This window comes from Clavelina lepadiformis, chromosome 4 (assembly GCF_947623445.1).
Source record: "Clavelina lepadiformis chromosome 4, kaClaLepa1.1, whole genome shotgun sequence".
Classification (NCBI taxonomy): Eukaryota; Metazoa; Chordata; class Ascidiacea; order Aplousobranchia; family Clavelinidae; genus Clavelina; species Clavelina lepadiformis.
In genome coordinates, this window is record NC_135243.1 from 16,713,204 (window position 1) to 16,731,734 (window position 18,531).

The following is an 18,531-nucleotide window of genomic DNA, read 5'->3' on the forward strand; positions in this document are numbered from 1 at the left end:
AAGTGCATTTTTAAACTTTATTGAAGTTAAAGAGGCATAATTCACACGTTACACGAAATGCACTGATAAATTTTGCTATGTTCAAAACAAAAATACAACAAACTACAATGCGATTACACTGAGTTGACTTAAGTACTTTTTCCTTCCTGCATACAGTACCACCTATTGGCATAGTTTGGTTTGATATCCTCTATCCTCAAACTGAGGAAAGTCTTCGCACGACTTAAACTCAGCGATTTCTCGTCGCTCGAGCGCCAGTTACCGAATTAGGCTTTGAGCAAGTTCCGCTTATCACACATTGTTTGTTTCGTGTTTTTAATTTTTATATAGGATTGCCCGAATTTAGAACTGTCTAGCAGGTCCACTGATCAAGAACAAGTGTCGTTAATACCCGATACAGTTGGAAGCCAATGGTCCTAACGCCGTCCGTAATAAATGCGGCTCCTGTTCCATATTCGATATCCAATGGCGTAATGCCTTTGGGTAAGGCATTAACGACGCTTGTGCTAGTTCAGTGACGGTTCCGGATTTGGTAAATATGATTTAAGAAACAAAACCCAAATAAAAAATGTCTTGCGTTAATCGGAAATGCGGAGCAAGTATAACGGCTTGGTTGCCGAATTTTATTATAGCCTACTCTACGTGCGTCGTGTTTTTTTTTGGTCTATACTTTCCCCGTCATAACAGAACACAGGACTGCTCATTTCAAATTGCAGGCCTACATCTTGGTACCCATTGCATGACCAAAAAACGTTGGCCAAAATTGGCATTATATGCTTTTGAGAAATACCTTTAAGTAGACAGCAAGTTATAGACTTATAAAGCTATATCTTGTTAAATGGCAAGATTTTGCAGGCACTTCCTTAATCAATCATTGTGACTAATCATATGCTAATCTTTCTAACCTCATATAATGGCGTGCATCCGTTTGACTGAAAAGGATGCTCTTGCGTGAAATGAGGTTTTTGACAAACCAGGTTACACCAGACAGGAACACGCCAGTCATTGACAAAAATGATGAAGGTTAATAGGTTGAAATTTGTTATAATTTCACATGACATAATCAATACTTGACGGGCATTTAAAATAAAGGACGCGGAACTAGCCTAAGTCTGAAATAATTTTTGTATTGTACGTAAGCTATTATAGCCTACTGACATTTGATAACGTCAGTTTCATGAACGCTTAAAGACATGTAGGCTAAACATAACTGGGAACCTAATGTGAAATTTAAGCCTACAATATCAACCTGGGATATCATATTTGCTTGTACATTAAGATTCTAAACAATTCATATTCTTAAGCGTTGCATATATTTTATTGAAGATGTCCATTGCTTTCCTGCACAAGTAATATTTTTACCATCAAATTCTAAATATTCAGATGAAAAGCAGGTATATAATTGGGTCTTTAAGTGTAAAAGATAATACAGAGAACGAGTAGGCCTATATCTGCATATTTAGCAATGGCTATATACACACAGAAAGATGCTTCCTATTTTATCAGTGAGTTAATATTTTTCATTTTCAAAAACGAAACCATAAACGAAAAATGTCGTTTGGTCTGGGCCTACTAACATTATGTCAGCCTACGTGCGTAACATCCAGGAAACCGGTTCAGCGTCTTTGAGTTTTGACAGAGATTATTTCACTTCCTACAAGATATTGCACGAACTAGAGTAAATAAAATATATTTAATAAACAAATGCATGACAGCTATATAATGGCAGAATGCATCGATAGGAATCCACGACTTCATGTTAGTTAAGGGATAAGTCGCTGAAATTATAAGCTTTATCAGAAAACTGAGACTGCATTATTTCATAAAATAATATTTTTGGCAGGAACAAACGCTTGAATAAGATAGCAGTATGATGTTTCGTCCAACTGTCTTGCTTCTTTTGGGCGTGTTTTTTGTGCAAAGTAAAGAAGTTTCAAAGATTTTATTATAATTTTGGTTGTATGTATGTGCATCTACAACCCTAGCCTACAGATTAAATCCCATAAGCATTAAAGTATTTATTAAAATAAATCGTATAGCCTAAATATAATACAAAAATACTAAAACAAAATAAATTAAAAATAAAGAACGAGATCTGCTTGCACTTTGCCAAAGCAAAAGTTCAAAATTAAGTTTTATTATTTAATTCATAGATGTGCAGCCATCACGCCTATACAACGATATTACCAGTTTGGAGAACAAGATTTTGGAACTTCTTGAGCAGGAAAAAAAAGGTTCATCATGTATTCAACACATGTATTTTTGTGTGTTTCAGAAGTATTCACTTTTGCTTAGTATTTGTCTTTTCTTTTAGGTGGTGAGATGTGTATGCCTACCGACAAACTTGACCTAAATGCAGATGGACCACAAACACCCTCTCCGATTGACGTCAATGATTGCAATGGTTAGTGAAGAAGTCTAATTGCAGCAATTTCTTGCTTTCAAGTTGTGATATTGGGGCCTCTACTTTTCCGAGTAGGCTGCAGTTCAAAAGTTATTGCTAATTTTTACTTATGTTTAGGCCTAATTGTTCCAAGCAATGATGAAAACTGTGTCGATATCGACATCTCAACATGTGGCACAACAAATTGCATTCTCGGATTCGAGACCAACGAAAAAGGATGTGTCACATCCTGCGCCTGCAAAACAGAAGGCCTTTTCCAAGGAGACATTATGCTTAGCCGTGCGCAATTTAACTCAGTGGCTAATCGCAGCTTCTTCTATTGCTGCTTTAAGTTTTCACAGTATAGTTTATTTAGATAAACGTGTTCCAAACCATAATTGTCTAGGTTACATTTTCCAATTGATCAAACTCGGTTTCTGTAACAGAGGAAGATGTCGCTGAGATTGAAACGGCAAATAAAGGTGAAAATCGCGCTGCGTCAAAGCTGAAGAAGAGATGGAATAATATTCCTGGGTCTGGAGGAACGTTTGTTGTCCCATACACATTGGACCCCTCCATTCGTAAGCATCATACTATGTAATTGTTTCTGAAATGCTATCAATCAATCAGTTACATAATTATCAGAACGCAATCCCAGAGCTGTTTCGGCGATATCGGATGCAATGAAGCAATACGCAGAGGAAACTTGCATCCGCTTTCAAAAGCGTACAAACGAGGCAGACTACCTTGAGTTTTTCGTTGGCAGGGGATGCTATTCATACATTGGAAGAACTGGTGGAAAACAACAAGTAGACCGACGCACTATATAGGCCTATAGCAAGTGAAAATACTAGTGTACCAGAACGTTTAACAACAGGAAAATCGTGCTTTAGGTTTCTATTGGCCGTGGTTGTGAATGGAAAGGAGTTGTCATGCACGAGATGTTGCATGCTATGGGTTTCTGGCACGAACATTCCCGCCCAGACCGTGATACTGCTGTGATAATCAACATGGACAACGTTAACCCAAGTACATTGTATTACGTGTAAACATATTCAGCAGAACTTTGCTTAAAGCTTTTTTGCTTATCGTAACCAATAAATATGTTTTGTAACACTTGACAATAACACTACAGCGACAACAACACCATATAACACTTGACTTGAGCATGGCACAGATATTGTGTTCGTATTTCAGAAATGCAATTTAACTTCAAAAAGATGGCAGAAGGGCTTGTTAACTCCATGGGATCCCCTTACGACATTGGATCTGTTATGCAGTATGATGGAACAGCCTTTTCAATCAACAAAAAACCTACAATTTTATCAAAGTAACCTATATACGTAAAATATACAAAAGCTGCATTTAACCTTTAGTACTTGAACTCCTAAAAATTTTAGCAATACTATTTTTGTAGTTATAATTGTAACTATGCATGATCTGTTTTTACGTTATTTCTATAGGAAAACCGGGCAGCCTGTAAAAGCTCAGAGAAACGGATTCTCTAAAGAAGATCTGTTCCAACTAAGAAAAATGTATAACTGTTAAATGACAGGTAATTAAGTAACCCCTAAATGCTACCCTTTATTATAGAATTTGGTTTACACCGGTAACATTTTCTTAATCAAACCCAATGTGTATGTATGTATGTAATCAGCCCCTCGAAATTAAGCGATATTGTAAGCATCGTCATGTAAATGTGTTGCAGAATTACAATTAAAATCGCCATTTTTGAAGGGTTTACAAGCATTATAAGAATACGGACACACAAGAATACGGACGAAACGTTGTTATCGACCTGACAACCAGTTTTATTTTTTTCATATCTTACTTATACTCAGTTTAATGGCAATTGCAAAGTTTAGCATGAAGCTGCAAAAACGCCTTTCTGTTGTATGCTGTTTTTAACTTATTGTGCCAACAAAGGGCGTTGTGTTATGCTGAAATAAACAATCATTGCCACAGCAATCATGTGTAGAAGAATTCGAGTTTTTAGCTTTTACTAAATAAAACAGCAGTACAAAACGCAAGTCATTGATGATACATCCTGGAAATGAAGGGAGCTAAATACATCTTTAATAAGGGCTAAGAGTCATTTTGTAGGGCACAGTTCCTTTAAGTTGCTAAAAATGCTTGATCACGCGTCATGTTGCTTGAAAATGATTGACATACTATTGCAATATGCCTTTGTTTCTATGTGAAATACTTTTACTTTGTCAGGTTCCAAAAATAGTTTAAGACCATTCAAAGCTCGGAATTAAATGTTTGTTTTTAACTTCTGATGTTTCAGTATATATAACGAAACAAAGCGGTCGACAAAAAGAGTTATGTTTAGTTCTAACTGAGACCAGAACAACAGTAGCTAAAGCAGCAAGTTAATTTATTTAAAAAATTATGGTTCAGCTGACAGTCTTGCTGTTAGTATGTGGAATTACTGCCCACGGTAAGTACACATGTTTTTATCATTAAAAATAATTTTGTGATTGTGGTTACGAAAGTTACTCTAATATTTGGTAGGAGTAACCTCCAATCGTTCATCTGAAGATATTACCAGCTTAGAAATGAAACTTTTGGATTTATTAAAAGAACAGCGAGAAAGCAAAGGTAAAAATGCAATTTACATCCTATATTAATCACGTCAAACTTGCCATAGTATTTAAGTTGGTATAATTTACTGGTGTGAAATTTGTTATGTTGAACTTGATACTTCCGCTAAATAAGTTAATTAATTTTTTCTTTATCCACGTTAGAAGGAGCAACAACGTGCTTGGTCACAGATAAACTCGACTTAAACGTGGATGGAGAGGAAACACCTTCGCCGATTGAAGTCAACGAATGTGGAAGTATGCGATTCCTTTGCACCTTCCTCTGTCGCTGTTTGTAATCACACTCACCAAAAGTTGTTCTAACTCGATTCCGATCATAACAGATGTTAACCAGCAAAATGCAGAGCTGAGCTGCTCGGACTTCGACGAATCACAATGTGGGGAAGCTAACTGCGTACTCGGATTTGAAACTGATGAAATGGGCTGCGTTATATCTTGCAATTGCAAATCAAAAGGATTGCTGCAAGGAGATATTATGTTAAGCGGTATACGATCTTTCACTTGGCCAATCTTGCACTGACTTAGATTTATTATCTGCATTTTTATTGGCAGAGGAGGACACCGCTCTGCTTCAAATGGAAAATGCACAATCTGTCGTTCAAGATCGAGCCGCGTCTCGCTTTAAGCGACGTTGGAATACTTATTCTCAAACTGATGGAACATATGTTGTACCTTACACAATTGATGCTTCTATACGTAAAAACAATTTATAAGTGCAATAATTTTCTAAAGTAATCGATTGTTGTAGCAAACGTAAATGTGTGTTATTCACAGAACAAAATCCTAGAGCTCTTGCAGCTGTATCGGCCGCTATTCAGCAGTATGCCGAAGACACTTGCATACGGTTCAAGCCACGAAAAAATGAAAAAGATTACCTTGAGTTCTTTGTTGGAAGAGGTTGTTGGTCATACATCGGACGGATAAGGGGAAAACAACAAGTAAAATATAAGTTGCAGCTTTCTGAAGCGCTGTTGTTTTATTTAACTAAAAGGAGTTGTTTGCAATCGTTGCAAAGGGAAATTATTATACTAAACAAGTCTTATGATAATCTAAGTTTGATGATGTAAAAATGTAAATGTAATGTAACTGTATATACAGCTGTCCGTGGGAAATGGATGCGAGTGGAAGGGCGTAGTGATGCATGAAATGATGCATGCAATGGGTTTCTTTCATGAGCATTCTCGTCCTGATCGTGATGACACGGTGAAAATCGTTATGGAAAATATAAACCCAAGTTAGTATAGTGACTTTCATTCTTGGAGCATTTTTTAATATTTAACAAAGCTTTATCAAGTAGCTAATCAGTGTGCTTCTCCCTATATCAGGAATGAAATTTAACTTCAAAAAAATGAGCTCATTTTCAATCAACTCAATGAATTCTCCATATGATATAACATCTGTTATGCAGTATGGTGGGTATTCTTTTTCCATAAATCGCCAACCAACTATACTTGAAAAGTAAGCAAAGAGACCATTCAAAGTTAAATTTAAAGCTATAAGGGCAGACAATAATAACTTTTACAACTATTTCTATTTTTACAGGAAGACTGGCAAACCTGTTGTAGCTCAAAGACGAGGTTTCTCTGTTGAGGACAAGAAACAAATAAATGGCTTGTTCAAATGCAATGTACCGTAAGGATTTGAGGTAAGCTGGTTTAATATGTTGTAAGTATATTACTGTATGTTGTAAGTTGTAAGTACTACATTTCCTTATACTTTCAATCAACATCACGAATACTTCATCATGAAATATTTTATGCAGGTTGGGGTATCTCATACCGCTGAAATAAACGACGTAACCGATGGCCAGCGATCGAAACAAACTCCCTTTATCGCCATTTTATTATTCTTTTTCTTATGTTGTTTTACTTTGGATGTTGAGTACATATACAATAAGGCCAGTTTTGACATTCTGCAAAACACCAATTTTGTTCGTTCTCGGCATTAAAAGTCATATTGCATATATCTGATAGTGATCAATAACCAAATTTAACAGTCGACAATTATGACAATGGTAACAGCGTTGAACTAAACAAACCATTGGCTATATTTTAACATAAATTTAGGTGGAAGCTTCTAATTTAACGTAATTTGTTTCATTTTTGCTAAGCCTTCAAGCAGCCGCGGATTTTTGATAATGGTAGGCCTACACGGAAGATCAACAAAAATGAATTTAATATTTATAGCTATTTTAGGATATAGCAAAACACAACGTAACGCTGTAAAGACATTAATTTAGAAAAACACAAATGAAACAAAATAAAAAAGAGTATTTGTACTTTTATTGGAACATGTTAATTTAATCATATCAGGTCATGTACACTCACATATACAAATAGCCTATATATTACTTTATTTCAAAAATCTATACATCAATAGAATGTTGTTCAACGTTTTTTTGTTTTTTCGAATGCTTTCATTAACATAGTACACTTTGTAAGATTTCGCAAACACGACAACTGCTTTCATATATACTACTTCAATTGGCGATTACGTCGTTGAAGTGCAATTAAGTGATGACCGTATACGTAAGTCTTCCTTCTTATCATGAACTTAATATTGTTTGTTCCACATCCTCATCCCTAATTATGTGACAAATTTCCTGAACAAATGCACAAAATTATAGGTTGTCGCAAAGTAGCATTAACATTGTAAGATGAAGTTTGTCTTCAAACAAATCATCCACTTGTTTATCGTGCTGTATGTACAAAGCGTGTAGTACAATAACAGCAAGAATAGCAAAATAAAGTGATCAGGAAAACGAAGAAAAGAAAGACCAAGTTTACCAAATTTAAAAAGAGTGTTTTGAGCCAATTCAGACTTTTATAATATTGTAGGTAAAATGGTAAATGAAGTATTGCAGGAAATTCCGAGCGGCATAAGCATGATTTATAAAGGTAATACATTGTCAGTCCGTCATAAGGCAATATTTGCAAACTAATTTTTTGTTATTATAGCTACCATTGATATGCTCTCTACTTTTAATTGACCATAAGATGAAAAAGCCTAAAACAGCGCTTCGTGAGAGTGCGAGTTTGTTTCTCTACATACTGTGTGCTGTCGTAGTATTAACCGTTTTGAAATTTTCACGCAACAAGTCGTTCACATCAAACATAAGATACACCAAAGCAAAGGCGGCACCAGCATTAACAAAAAAAGGCCTTGTTCTTGGTTATGGGCCTCGATTCGGTTTGAAGAACCTTTTGCAGGTGAATATTGAAACTTTTCTTTGTTCAGCTTTCTTCAGCCTATGACTTGTTTGTTTTGACTCTTGAGTATTATACTTTTTTCGAATGTTATTATACGTAAACGAGTGTTTCTGTTGTAGATCAACGATTTTCCACTTCGTAAAGCTGTGGGGTCAACTGATAGTAATAATACATCAAAGAAACGTGAAAGTGCACCGATTTTATCTAACCAGTTAGTGAAAGAAAAACCCATTATTTTAGTATGGACGACATCTAAACAGTTTCGACGAAAGCCGCATCTTTTACAATTCAATACTTCAGAGGACTGCGGCTCATGTCGAATAACCATAAACAGATTAACTTTTAATAAAAGCATTGCAGTTGTTTTGTTTAATACAAACGAGCCAATACAAAAACTGGATATTCCAAATCCTGCACACAGGTATAAGTGACATGACTTATATATTTGTACTGCATTAGGTCAATATACAATTGAACATGCTATGCTTAGTTTTTGTTTTATTACTTTACTGGGTTAAAAGAGCCTTAACAGCTAGTGTTATCGTTCATACTATTCAAACAAATATTTTTAATAAACATTTCGTAGAAATTCCAAACCATACGTTTTTTGGACAAGAGAGACGCCATCCAAAACACAAAGCTTTAGAAAGAAGTTACTGAATCCGGAATTTGATTCCATTTTTAACCTTACCATGGCCTATACGCGAAATGCTGACATAAGAAGATATTTTGGAACGTTTCACGGCGCTTTGGAAGCATCGAATTTGAAACATTTTACGGGTGGTTTAGAATCCGACTTGCTAAAGATAAAATCAAAATTAGCAGTTTGGTTTGTGAGTAACTGTTACCATCTTAGTGGTGCCACTGATCGGATGAAATACGCAAAGGGTTTGGTAAAAGCTGGTTTGAGGTTGGACAAGTTTGGATCTTGTTTTCAAGCTAGAAACGAGACAAAAATAACATTTTTGGTTGCACCGTATAAGTTCTACTTGGCATTCGAAAACTCTCTACACTGTCCAGATTACATCACAGAAAAATTTTGGAGGAATTCCTTAGAATCAGGCCTAGTCCCGGTTGTGTGGGGTCCAACAAAGCAACACGTGCTGGATGTGGCACCACCGAATTCTTTCATACACACCGACGACTTCGGAAGCTCAGAAGATTTGGTAAAGTATTTGAACTACTTAGACAACAATGACAAAGCGTACATGGCCTATCATAAATGGAGAGACATTCCGCTAAGCAATGTTCCAGCAGAACCGTTTGTTGAAAAAAGACATTTTTCCGAATTTTGTAGACTTTGCCGAAGATTAATAATTGAACAACATCCACCCAAATCAATTCCTTCAATATCAAAATGGCTTTATGAATCCGAGTATCCGGACGATAAGTGTCTTCGACCGTTTGCTAATTTAACAGAAAAAGAGCAAAAATATTTGCTCGACTTCTGAAATGTCTTTGAGATGCTTTCATGGAAAACATTTTATCTGCTTGTTTCAATGCGGGTGGACCACTCATATATAGTTATGTTCGGCGGGTTAACTGTTTCATAAACACTAAATGTGATCATTTATTTTAAGGAAAGGAGGCAAGATATAAAAGAATGTGAATAAAGACCTTTCGCAACTAGACATATAAAACTTTGAATTTCTATTTTAAAATAGCTTTTGCATGATAACATTTTCTTACGTCATCTCTTTATCGCAAGCCTCTGGCGTGACTACGAGAGTAGGCACAATTTATTTGTTTATAGTACAGTACTGTATATACCGCAAGCTATACGAAACATGTATAAGTACAACATACTGCCTGATATTTTACATTACATTTGTCGAGCATTATCTATCTTTGCATTATCTATCTATTTGGTCATAAACTACTATTAGATGAACTAAACACTTGTCACGTGATCAAAACGAATAAATGCAAATAAAACTTTATGACATTTTTATATTCACTTGTGCACTACTCGTGTGAGGTATTACACAAGGAACATATCCGTCATAACGACCGCATATGCTGGCGGTAATTGTTTGAATATGAGCGAGGACGATTGATGGTTGGTGACTTGTTTTGCTTCTGCTTCGATTGATGAGTTCTCATTTCTCAAATTTGCGTGACTATGCTGTTAGTTGCTTGATTCTGTCTATATAAATTACTAACTTATGAAGTTCCCATTTTATTTATTATAACACAAAGGTTTTCACCTTCGGGCAAATCTTGCTGAATGTTACATAGCGCTGTAGTAACCAGTGAAATCGATCACGTAAAAAGGGAAGATTGAAAACATTACATCAGTATTTATATGTGACACACCAGTTCAAGCGAGGAAATTATCTGACGTCATTAAGGAAAACGCAAATTTGGTCAACAACTGAATTACGGGATTCTAAATTAAATTTCAAACATCTTGGAAAACAACTCGTGATTCGTGACGTAATCGTCACATAGCCTTCCTACCCAGAGTAAAGCTTGCCTGAAATGAAATTGAAGGCAACCTTTACTCGACAAAATTATGTCTTTGATTAAGAGAATAGTCACGGTCATTAAAACAAGAATTTAGTACAGTACAATGACAGAGTTCGGCAAATATAACAAATATCGATACACCGTTTCACTTGAAATACAAAACATGAGACATAAGCTTACAGAAGTGTCGCTTTCCCTTGCGTGTCGAAGGTAAAAAAATGAGCGATCACGTCTGCGTGTGTCGTTCCGCGGCTGTAGCAAGCCTTGTTTGCGGTAGAGAGATGCAGTTTGTTGCGATGTCCAATGGACTTTGTCTTGATGCGTAAAAAATATATACAATAGTTTGCTCATGCTCTTGGAGATGTATAACACGTTAGTTAGGCGATCAAAACTTCATCACATCAACCAGGCATCAATGTCATTAGTGCTGTTGTTTCCGAATTAGTCAGGTTGATGATATTGTAGATGGAATGTCCTGAAAACCTCCTCGTTGACTAGCGTTCGTAGTTGGCTGATCTTGCTGTTGAAACTTGGTCATCAAAACTTCATAAATAGCTGGTAACATTCCTTCTCGCTCAATATGCAACTAACTCAGCAATTTCGAACTGTTCGGGCACCAATTTATGACATTTAATAATTCGTTGAATTGATATCTTGTTTTTCTTCTCACTCGATGAGATGGTTGTCATTTCTCGAACGGTTTGCTTCTGCTGTTTGTTTAATTTCTGTCTATATATATTACTAAATTATAAAGTCTCATTTTGTTTATTATAGGACACAAAGGCTTTCACCTTCGGGCAAAGCTTTCTGAATGTTACATAGCGCTGTAGTAACCAGTGAAATCGATCACGTAAAAAGGGAAGATTGAAAACATTACATCAGTATTTATATGTGACACACCAGTTCAAGCGAGGAAATTATCTGACGTCATTAAGGAAAACGCAAATTTGGTCAACAACTGAATTACGGGATTCTAAATTAAATTTCAAACATCTTGGAAAACAACTCGTGATTCGTGACGTAATCGTCACAACTTAAACAATAGTTTTATATTAAATTAAAATTATACTTGTTTAAATATGACTAATTTTAGCATTTTTTGGTTATTTTAGTTGACGTAAAATTGGTTTCATGAATCGTAAAACTTACTTTAAGTCTTTTTGGCTATATCAGACAGGTCACGTTTCAATTGTTTGGGACTCTTGCCAAAACATTACACCAGTTTCGAAATTTAAAGTAAATACAAGATTGTAGTATTTACTTTCGAAAGTACGGCGGTTTTCAACGAGAAATCGTGCGTGCAAGGAGCAAATTGTGGCGTTTGGTGTGGACTGAAGCCTTATTTCTTGGTTTATTTATTATAAATTGGCATTCAAACAACCGGATTCTTTTTTTTCGTTTATTATAATTCTACACGAAGATAAATAAGTTCGACGAGCATGTTGATGAATCTTGTGCGTGCACATGCCACACTTCCCACACTTCCCACTTGGGCACTTTGCTGTAATTATTTTTGCATTTCTCAGATCTTCCACTTTCCTCATTCATAGATTCTGTACATTTTGCCATAGTGGAAAGTGAGGTTGCTGTACGTACGAAATTGTTGAAATACTAGCGCCTGTCTCTCAAGTAGTTTGCGAAACTATTGTTGCATGTACTTTGGTTGATCTGACATGGTTCATACAAATTTGTTTATCAGCTCTCAGTTAAGTTGTGCTACACCACTTGTACTGTTTCCATAAATTTTCGTTTTTCAAAAATCATAATTTAGTAGTGCTTGCTTGCTTTTTTATTCATTGTGTGTTGCTTTTGTTTTATGTCGTTATAGTACTTGGCGGAAATTTCTGTTAAATCCATTTTTGCATTATTCGTTATTTTGAACGCAGTTCTATTTTGGTTAAGGTTTATGGAAACACCACAATTGAACAACTGTGACTGCGCGTGGTCACAACGACATTTTTGTTGAATTTGTCGATACTGTACTGTGCTGCCAATATGTTATAAATTTATAATAAACCAGTAGATATAGTGTTGATATTCGCATAAATTACCTTATATTGTTAACTTCGTAATAGGACTGTCATCGTTTTCTTTACATGCTTTTGAAGTTTCCTGGTAAAGCTATTGGTCTCTTACGCAACGATAGTTTGAGCAATCTGTCACGTGACTCAGCAAGTTTATGACGTCATCAATGACAGCAAAAATCTCACATCCTCCAAATATATTTTCCGACTACGCCCCTGGGTCTGTAGACCGGTATTATTTTCTAATCTTACTAACTCTTGCTTCCCAAGATATTGCCTGTCTATTTGTTCGTATATCCAGGCGTCTACAAAGCATTGTTCGTATTTCGGCTGTAAACAACACAATAAAAAATCAGTGAACCCTTGGTGCAACCCTTCGTACTCAAGCACCATTTTACCTGTTGCGGTGCACCTCAGTTGAAGAGCACTGAATTAAGGTCCGATCATTGGACTTATTCATTATGCAACGCCAGCATGGGTTTAACTCTTAACCTACAATGATTGGTTTAACGGTAATGATTTTATTTGGTTGATTTTATTGCATTCTTTCTGCAAGTTGATAAGAAATGTATAAAACAGATTTAAACCAAGGGCGGACTGGTAAGCCAAAAATATCCCGGTGTGCCCTACGTTTCCTATCTTTTATTTCCTTTGTTCTTTTGCACTATTCCAACCAACAGTTTATACACATAAGCTAATCGTTGCATATTACGCTTGAGATGTTAATACTTATCTTTTCTCGCAGGACAATTTTTTCGTTAAAACGTTTTTTGCATCATAGTAACTACGTGTAATAAGGTTTCATTTGTTACCAAGTTACAAAGCACGAAGCCACAAAGCATTAAGTGACTTTATATGACTGTGATTTTGCTGTGGTATATTTTGAGTAGGCTACCGTAGACTGTATATTATAGTTATAGTGTTATATGCAATACTTCCAACCATTGGCTATATGGAACCTCTCCAGAACTGAAAAATGAAACGGAATTTTTATGTTTTTTGTCTTTTTTGTTTAGCGCGTTTTCCCATTTGCGACCCATTTCGTTAATGCCAATAAACTAGAAAAACATATCAATAATCGAGTATTGGGCATTTCAAAATCGTAAACCATAAATTGCCAATCTCCTGTACCTATAAATATGAGAGTACATTTCATTTTGAGTTGTTTTCAAACTGTTAAACCATATTAAACATTTTGTAGTATTTTTGACTTTGTTGCATGCTAAATTAAGTTACTAAATGTCTACAAATTTTGAAGAGAAATTCTACCAATCCTAACCAGAGTAATAGTCTACATCTTGCAAGCTCAACCCAAAATCATTTAACTGACAAAATTGTATACTTTTTTTTAATCGAGTTTATGAAAGCAATATTTCCGAAAATAGCATGCTTTGAAATAGAATAACTGTGGAAGTCAGAAACAAAGTTGATTGGGCGGAATATTGCAAGGTTTTCCAAGCATTTTATAAAACACACATCACAGTTTTAAAATGAAAAAACACAATTATGACATCCATATTAATGCATTTCAGCACACAACTCAGCAAAATTGCACAATAAAGCTGCTTTGGGAGTTTCGATGTCAAAAAAGCGTTAGACGTGGAATCGCTGCTGTGAAAGAACGCTGTTTATGGTACCAAGCCTTTGCTTAAATACTATAGTTTTTGGGGAACTTTTTAAACATTTTTCAGGTGAAAATTTGCCAGTCCGCCCACAGTCCAATCCGTCCCTATTTAAACGTGAAAATAGTTACAGACCTACTCACTCGCACATATTTGACAAGTAATAGTTCACAGACATCTGCATATACTCAGTGAGTGGTATTTTGGGTGTAAATAGGCTACATTTAAACAACACAAACATGTTAATGAAATCTGTGTGCTGTACACATGATTGACACTTTCCGTGCTATAATATGGCATAAACGAGAAAGTATATCCTTTTCAACCAAATCACCAACGTCACCGAGATTCATGTGTTTGCCTTCCCATTGTTCAGTGGCCGATTTTCCAAGCATAGCCACTATATGAGCTTTTAGCTTGAATTTCAAGTAAAAGGAAACAATTGTTGAAACGAAGAAACGGTTGTTAAAAGAAGAGATGCTTATGATAAGAATAAGCCTAACTTTGTGTATGCTTCAAAATTTAGTTGCATCCGGTAAGAATCTTGTATATTATCAAGAGCTTAACTTGTTATAGGCCTACATCAATCCTATTTGATAACTTTGGTTTTGTAATAGAAATAACGCCAGTGAAAATGAAGCCTGCGTCCAGTTTAGGAGGTGAGCTGTATACAATTTTGGAGAACCTGATAGAAAGCCCAGGTAAAGTTTTTATGTTTTTATAACGTTAGAGGTTGGTTTACATGTCGACAAGCGTTGAAGAAACCTTCAGGTCAAATGGTTTGCGAAACCATAGTCATGACACCAATCGCCAATCTTTTAGGTAGGCCTACTCCAGGCAAACGTATTTGATTCAAGTAATTTAGTTAGGCTACTTAGGGTAGTTGCTAATCTGTTGCAATGCATTCCTTATTAATATGTCGCTTTGTAGGCAACCTAATGCATTTAACTATAACTTATGAATTAACAAAATATCAGATTCGGCGAAAATTCGTTTGTGGAATTTGCATCCTGATGTTGACAACAAATTCCTTGTACCATACGTCATTTCCACCGGTTTAGGTAAAAATCTATAGTATAAATTTCACGGTCTGCACATATCCTGCACTCTGTATACTGTGACAAATTTCCACGTCATATCTTGAAATATTACAATGAGGTATGGTCAGTTAACCAGTTAAGACAAGGTGACATAAAACGTACGGTATGTCTTGTATTGTGTGTATATGGTATCGCGAAGTGTAACTTTATGCATTGCTGCAAAACCCATAGTCGAAAAGCTCGCGCATTACGCTTAACACCATATTTGTGCAGACCGTTTAAGCGATTCAAATGTTTTCAACAAAACAACAATATTGATGTTAGGTAAAATAATCTTACGTGATGCAATTACTCGTGTTTTTGTTTATATTTTGCAGCTACATATGTTAAGGCAACGCAATACCTTAAGGACACTTTGCGAGAATATTCCAGCAAAAGTTGTATCAGATTTATTAATCGAGTGCCGCAAGTTCATGAGGACTACATTGAATTTATGGCGGGAAGAAGATGTCTGTCCAGACTCGGAAGGAAAGGTGGAAGGCAAATGGTAAATTACCTTCAATCTACAACACTTGTGATTGTCAATGCAAGTAGTTACATATTTAGAAACTTGGGTTACCTACTGTAGCTGTCCTCGAAGCACTCTTGCTTTTAAATACGTGTGCAACATTCTGTTTAGAGAAATACATAACACATGTAATATTTTATGTAATTTCTGCTTGAAAAAATTCAGCAATTTTAACAAAGGAAGCGATCACCTGTTGTGATATAAGATAAATTAAATGTGCTTACAGGTGTTTATCGGCGGAAGATGCAGATCTTCAACAGCTGCAATTCAAAAAATTTTGCTTCGTACTTTAGGAGTAAATAAAATTAATAGCATCAAAGGTAAAACTATAACACCTGCAACAGTTTGCAATCCACAATTCATGAAAACATGAAAACAGTTTTCATAAATATATTTGTTGCATTGCTTTTAAAAGCAAATTTAGATCATCAACATTATGCGTTATACTTATTCAACTTGTAGAACCAATCAATTCTTTATCACATACCGCCAATAAAAACGACGACGACCAATCACTCCTCGTAACATTGAAAGAAAAGTAAGGAGTGGCCTATACATTTTATTTCTAGTTTGAAACAGCAACACTAAAAAAATTAATGTTTTCGTACTATGAAAAAAATGCTTCTGCATAATGGATCAAGACTTAAATGTATCGTGTCACGGTATACCTAATGCGATTTTAATGCATAGGTTGCTTGAAGATAAAGGAGGTCTTCCTGCCGTTTACATAGAAGTCATAAAAAAATTATATGGCTGCCATACAAGTAAATATGACATCATTAAATTTATTATAAAGTTTTGCCGGCTACTCTTTATATTTTCGGTGTTGTTTTATTGTTATACTGTATAATTCATTGACTGCCACTTTTGTACTGCAGTCACCACGACCGTATCTCCAACAACTACAACGCTAAAACATCCTTGCGGTAGACCAAAAATATCACCGCACTTATTCTTTCATCACAAGATAGTGGGAGGTTATTTTAGTTTCGTCGAAGTTTAGCATTTTTAAGTTCTTATAAATATTTGTTGGTGACTAACTGTTTGTATTACATAAAAAGTCATAAAGCGCTTACTTTTAAAATGAAAAGTAAGCCAAGAGTAAAAGGCCAACATTCTAAATGCCTTTATAGGAGTTCAAGCTCGCCCTGGAAGTTTTCCCTGGCAAGCGGCTGTTTTGTGGCGACAACTCGATCTGCCACTGTGCGGAGGATCGTTGTTAAATAAACGGTGGATCCTAACTGCAGCCCACTGTTTTGTTTAGTGAGTGACAACTTTTATGCATGTTTAAGACTGCCGGTTATCGTTCGATAGGTACGGGTGTCCTGCTTCACTTTGTTTTATGCTTTGATTTCGTATTAGCTCACTTAGCCCGGATTTGTATTCTGGATACCTCGGGAAACACCACAAGAACGAAAAAGATCAGCAAGAACTTAAAGTGTTTTTTACGTCTTTAATCTCGCACCAGAATTACACTTTCAGTACCAAGCAACATGACATAGGACTTTTGAAAGTAAGTTCATTTTGTGGTTCAGTTCAGTTGAAAAAATCCACTCAAAATGATTTTAAAATCAAATTAGAAACTTACTATTGGCAGATTGATAGAGAGATCTCGTTCACCGATTATATATTGCCGATTTGTCTTCCGAAGGATACAGGAAGTTTGCCAGTAACAGGAACAAAGTTGGTAGTTACTGGTTGGGGAGATACTTTGGGTATGATCTGTTTATTTACTAAAATCTAATTATAGAACGCGTATCATAGAGTTTGCATTTATTTGCAGATACTGGCGACAGCAGTGTTTTAAGGCAGGTAACAGTTCCTTTATTGGGAATGCAAGTATGCAAGAATGCTTACTCGTTGGTGAAAACAGGAATGATATGTGCTGGAGAACAAAAAGGCGGTAAAGATGCTTGTAAGGTAAGTTCGCAGATAAAATATGTTACCGTAAAATGCTTTGTTTCCTTTTTCGTATATGTTTGGGCAGGGTGACAGCGGAGGACCACTGACGTACAAAAATGCAGTGGGTCGCTTCACCTTAATTGGGATCGTATCTTGGGGTGAAAGCTGTGGCGAGGCTAAAAAACCGGGTGTTTACACAAACGTAAATGTTTTGTTTATTTTGTCAATATATTTCCATTTATTAATTATTATTTAAGATTTAGTTAATTAATTTTTTGAATAATAATCTAATAAGTTGTTTTTCTTCAAAATAACTTTCAAAACATTTATGTTAATTTCAGGTTGCACATTACCTGAAGTGGATATACGACAACATAGACCTTGACTCAAGCAAAAACTGAGGAACTGTCTTCCACAAATGACATTTGTCGCTTTCCTGATCTATTTGACAGGTCCCAATATTGTTGGTTTTTGTGAAACTTTGATAACAGGATGCCAAGAAATCATTTCTAGTTGTGAAGAGAAACCAACGTAGGTGGAAAGTTACACCAGCATATCACCGCCACGGAAGCCTAATATCAGTGTCAAAATGAAATATTATTTTAATGAATGTCATTTCTCAAATGTGTTGTTTTGCTTCAGTGTAATACCAAATACAAAGATTTCAGTTTTAGTGAGTTTGAGCTACACATCACTACGTACTGATAG

General features: G+C 35.6%; 4 protein-coding genes across 6 annotated transcripts; all 4 read left to right on the forward strand.

The window, feature by feature from the left end:
- The first annotated feature begins 1,760 nt into the window (after nucleotides 1-1,760).
- Nucleotides 1,761-4,351, forward strand: LOC143451412 (hatching enzyme 1.2-like). 2 transcript variants are annotated; one of them, XM_076951926.1, is made up of 10 exons: nucleotides 1,761-1,922; nucleotides 2,154-2,234; nucleotides 2,315-2,404; nucleotides 2,522-2,683; nucleotides 2,830-2,964; nucleotides 3,029-3,192; nucleotides 3,277-3,412; nucleotides 3,581-3,713; nucleotides 3,847-3,938; nucleotides 4,092-4,351. In XM_076951926.1, the coding sequence occupies exons 1-9, from the start codon at nucleotides 1,871-1,873 to the stop codon at nucleotides 3,929-3,931; spliced, it is 1,038 nt and encodes a 345-aa protein (XP_076808041.1). In that variant the 5' UTR covers nucleotides 1,761-1,870; the 3' UTR covers nucleotides 3,932-3,938; nucleotides 4,092-4,351. The 2 variants fall into 2 exon arrangements, with proteins under 2 accessions (XP_076808041.1, XP_076808039.1); XM_076951924.1 differs by having other exon boundaries at nucleotides 4,121-4,351.
- Nucleotides 4,352-4,603: 252 nt separating this feature from the next.
- Nucleotides 4,604-6,954, forward strand: LOC143451411 (hatching enzyme 1.2-like). The gene is made up of 10 exons (XM_076951923.1): nucleotides 4,604-4,826; nucleotides 4,901-4,987; nucleotides 5,134-5,226; nucleotides 5,313-5,474; nucleotides 5,542-5,685; nucleotides 5,764-5,927; nucleotides 6,088-6,223; nucleotides 6,315-6,447; nucleotides 6,532-6,634; nucleotides 6,752-6,954. The coding sequence occupies exons 1-9, from the start codon at nucleotides 4,778-4,780 to the stop codon at nucleotides 6,623-6,625; spliced, it is 1,062 nt and encodes a 353-aa protein (XP_076808038.1). The 5' UTR covers nucleotides 4,604-4,777; the 3' UTR covers nucleotides 6,626-6,634; nucleotides 6,752-6,954.
- Nucleotides 6,955-7,818: 864 nt separating this feature from the next.
- On the forward strand, nucleotides 7,819-10,132 carry LOC143451410 (4-galactosyl-N-acetylglucosaminide 3-alpha-L-fucosyltransferase FUT6-like). Its single transcript, XM_076951922.1, has 3 exons — nucleotides 7,819-8,198; nucleotides 8,318-8,619; nucleotides 8,785-10,132. Exons 1-3 carry the CDS (start codon nucleotides 7,986-7,988, stop codon nucleotides 9,647-9,649), a joined length of 1,380 nt encoding a protein of 459 aa, XP_076808037.1. The 5' UTR covers nucleotides 7,819-7,985; the 3' UTR covers nucleotides 9,650-10,132.
- Nucleotides 10,133-14,653: 4,521 nt separating this feature from the next.
- LOC143451409 (serine protease 33-like) lies at nucleotides 14,654-18,303 on the forward strand. Of its 2 annotated transcripts, XM_076951920.1 has the most exons (14): nucleotides 14,654-14,848; nucleotides 14,931-15,014; nucleotides 15,291-15,374; nucleotides 15,731-15,900; nucleotides 16,148-16,241; nucleotides 16,384-16,459; nucleotides 16,612-16,685; nucleotides 16,800-16,898; nucleotides 17,055-17,184; nucleotides 17,284-17,434; nucleotides 17,519-17,636; nucleotides 17,705-17,841; nucleotides 17,909-18,025; nucleotides 18,165-18,303. In XM_076951920.1, the coding sequence occupies exons 1-14, from the start codon at nucleotides 14,791-14,793 to the stop codon at nucleotides 18,222-18,224; spliced, it is 1,452 nt and encodes a 483-aa protein (XP_076808035.1). In that variant the 5' UTR covers nucleotides 14,654-14,790; the 3' UTR covers nucleotides 18,225-18,303. The 2 variants fall into 2 exon arrangements, with proteins under 2 accessions (XP_076808035.1, XP_076808036.1); XM_076951921.1 differs by lacking the exons at nucleotides 14,654-14,848; nucleotides 14,931-15,014 and adding an exon at nucleotides 15,064-15,135.
- Nucleotides 18,304-18,531: the final 228 nt, after the last annotated feature.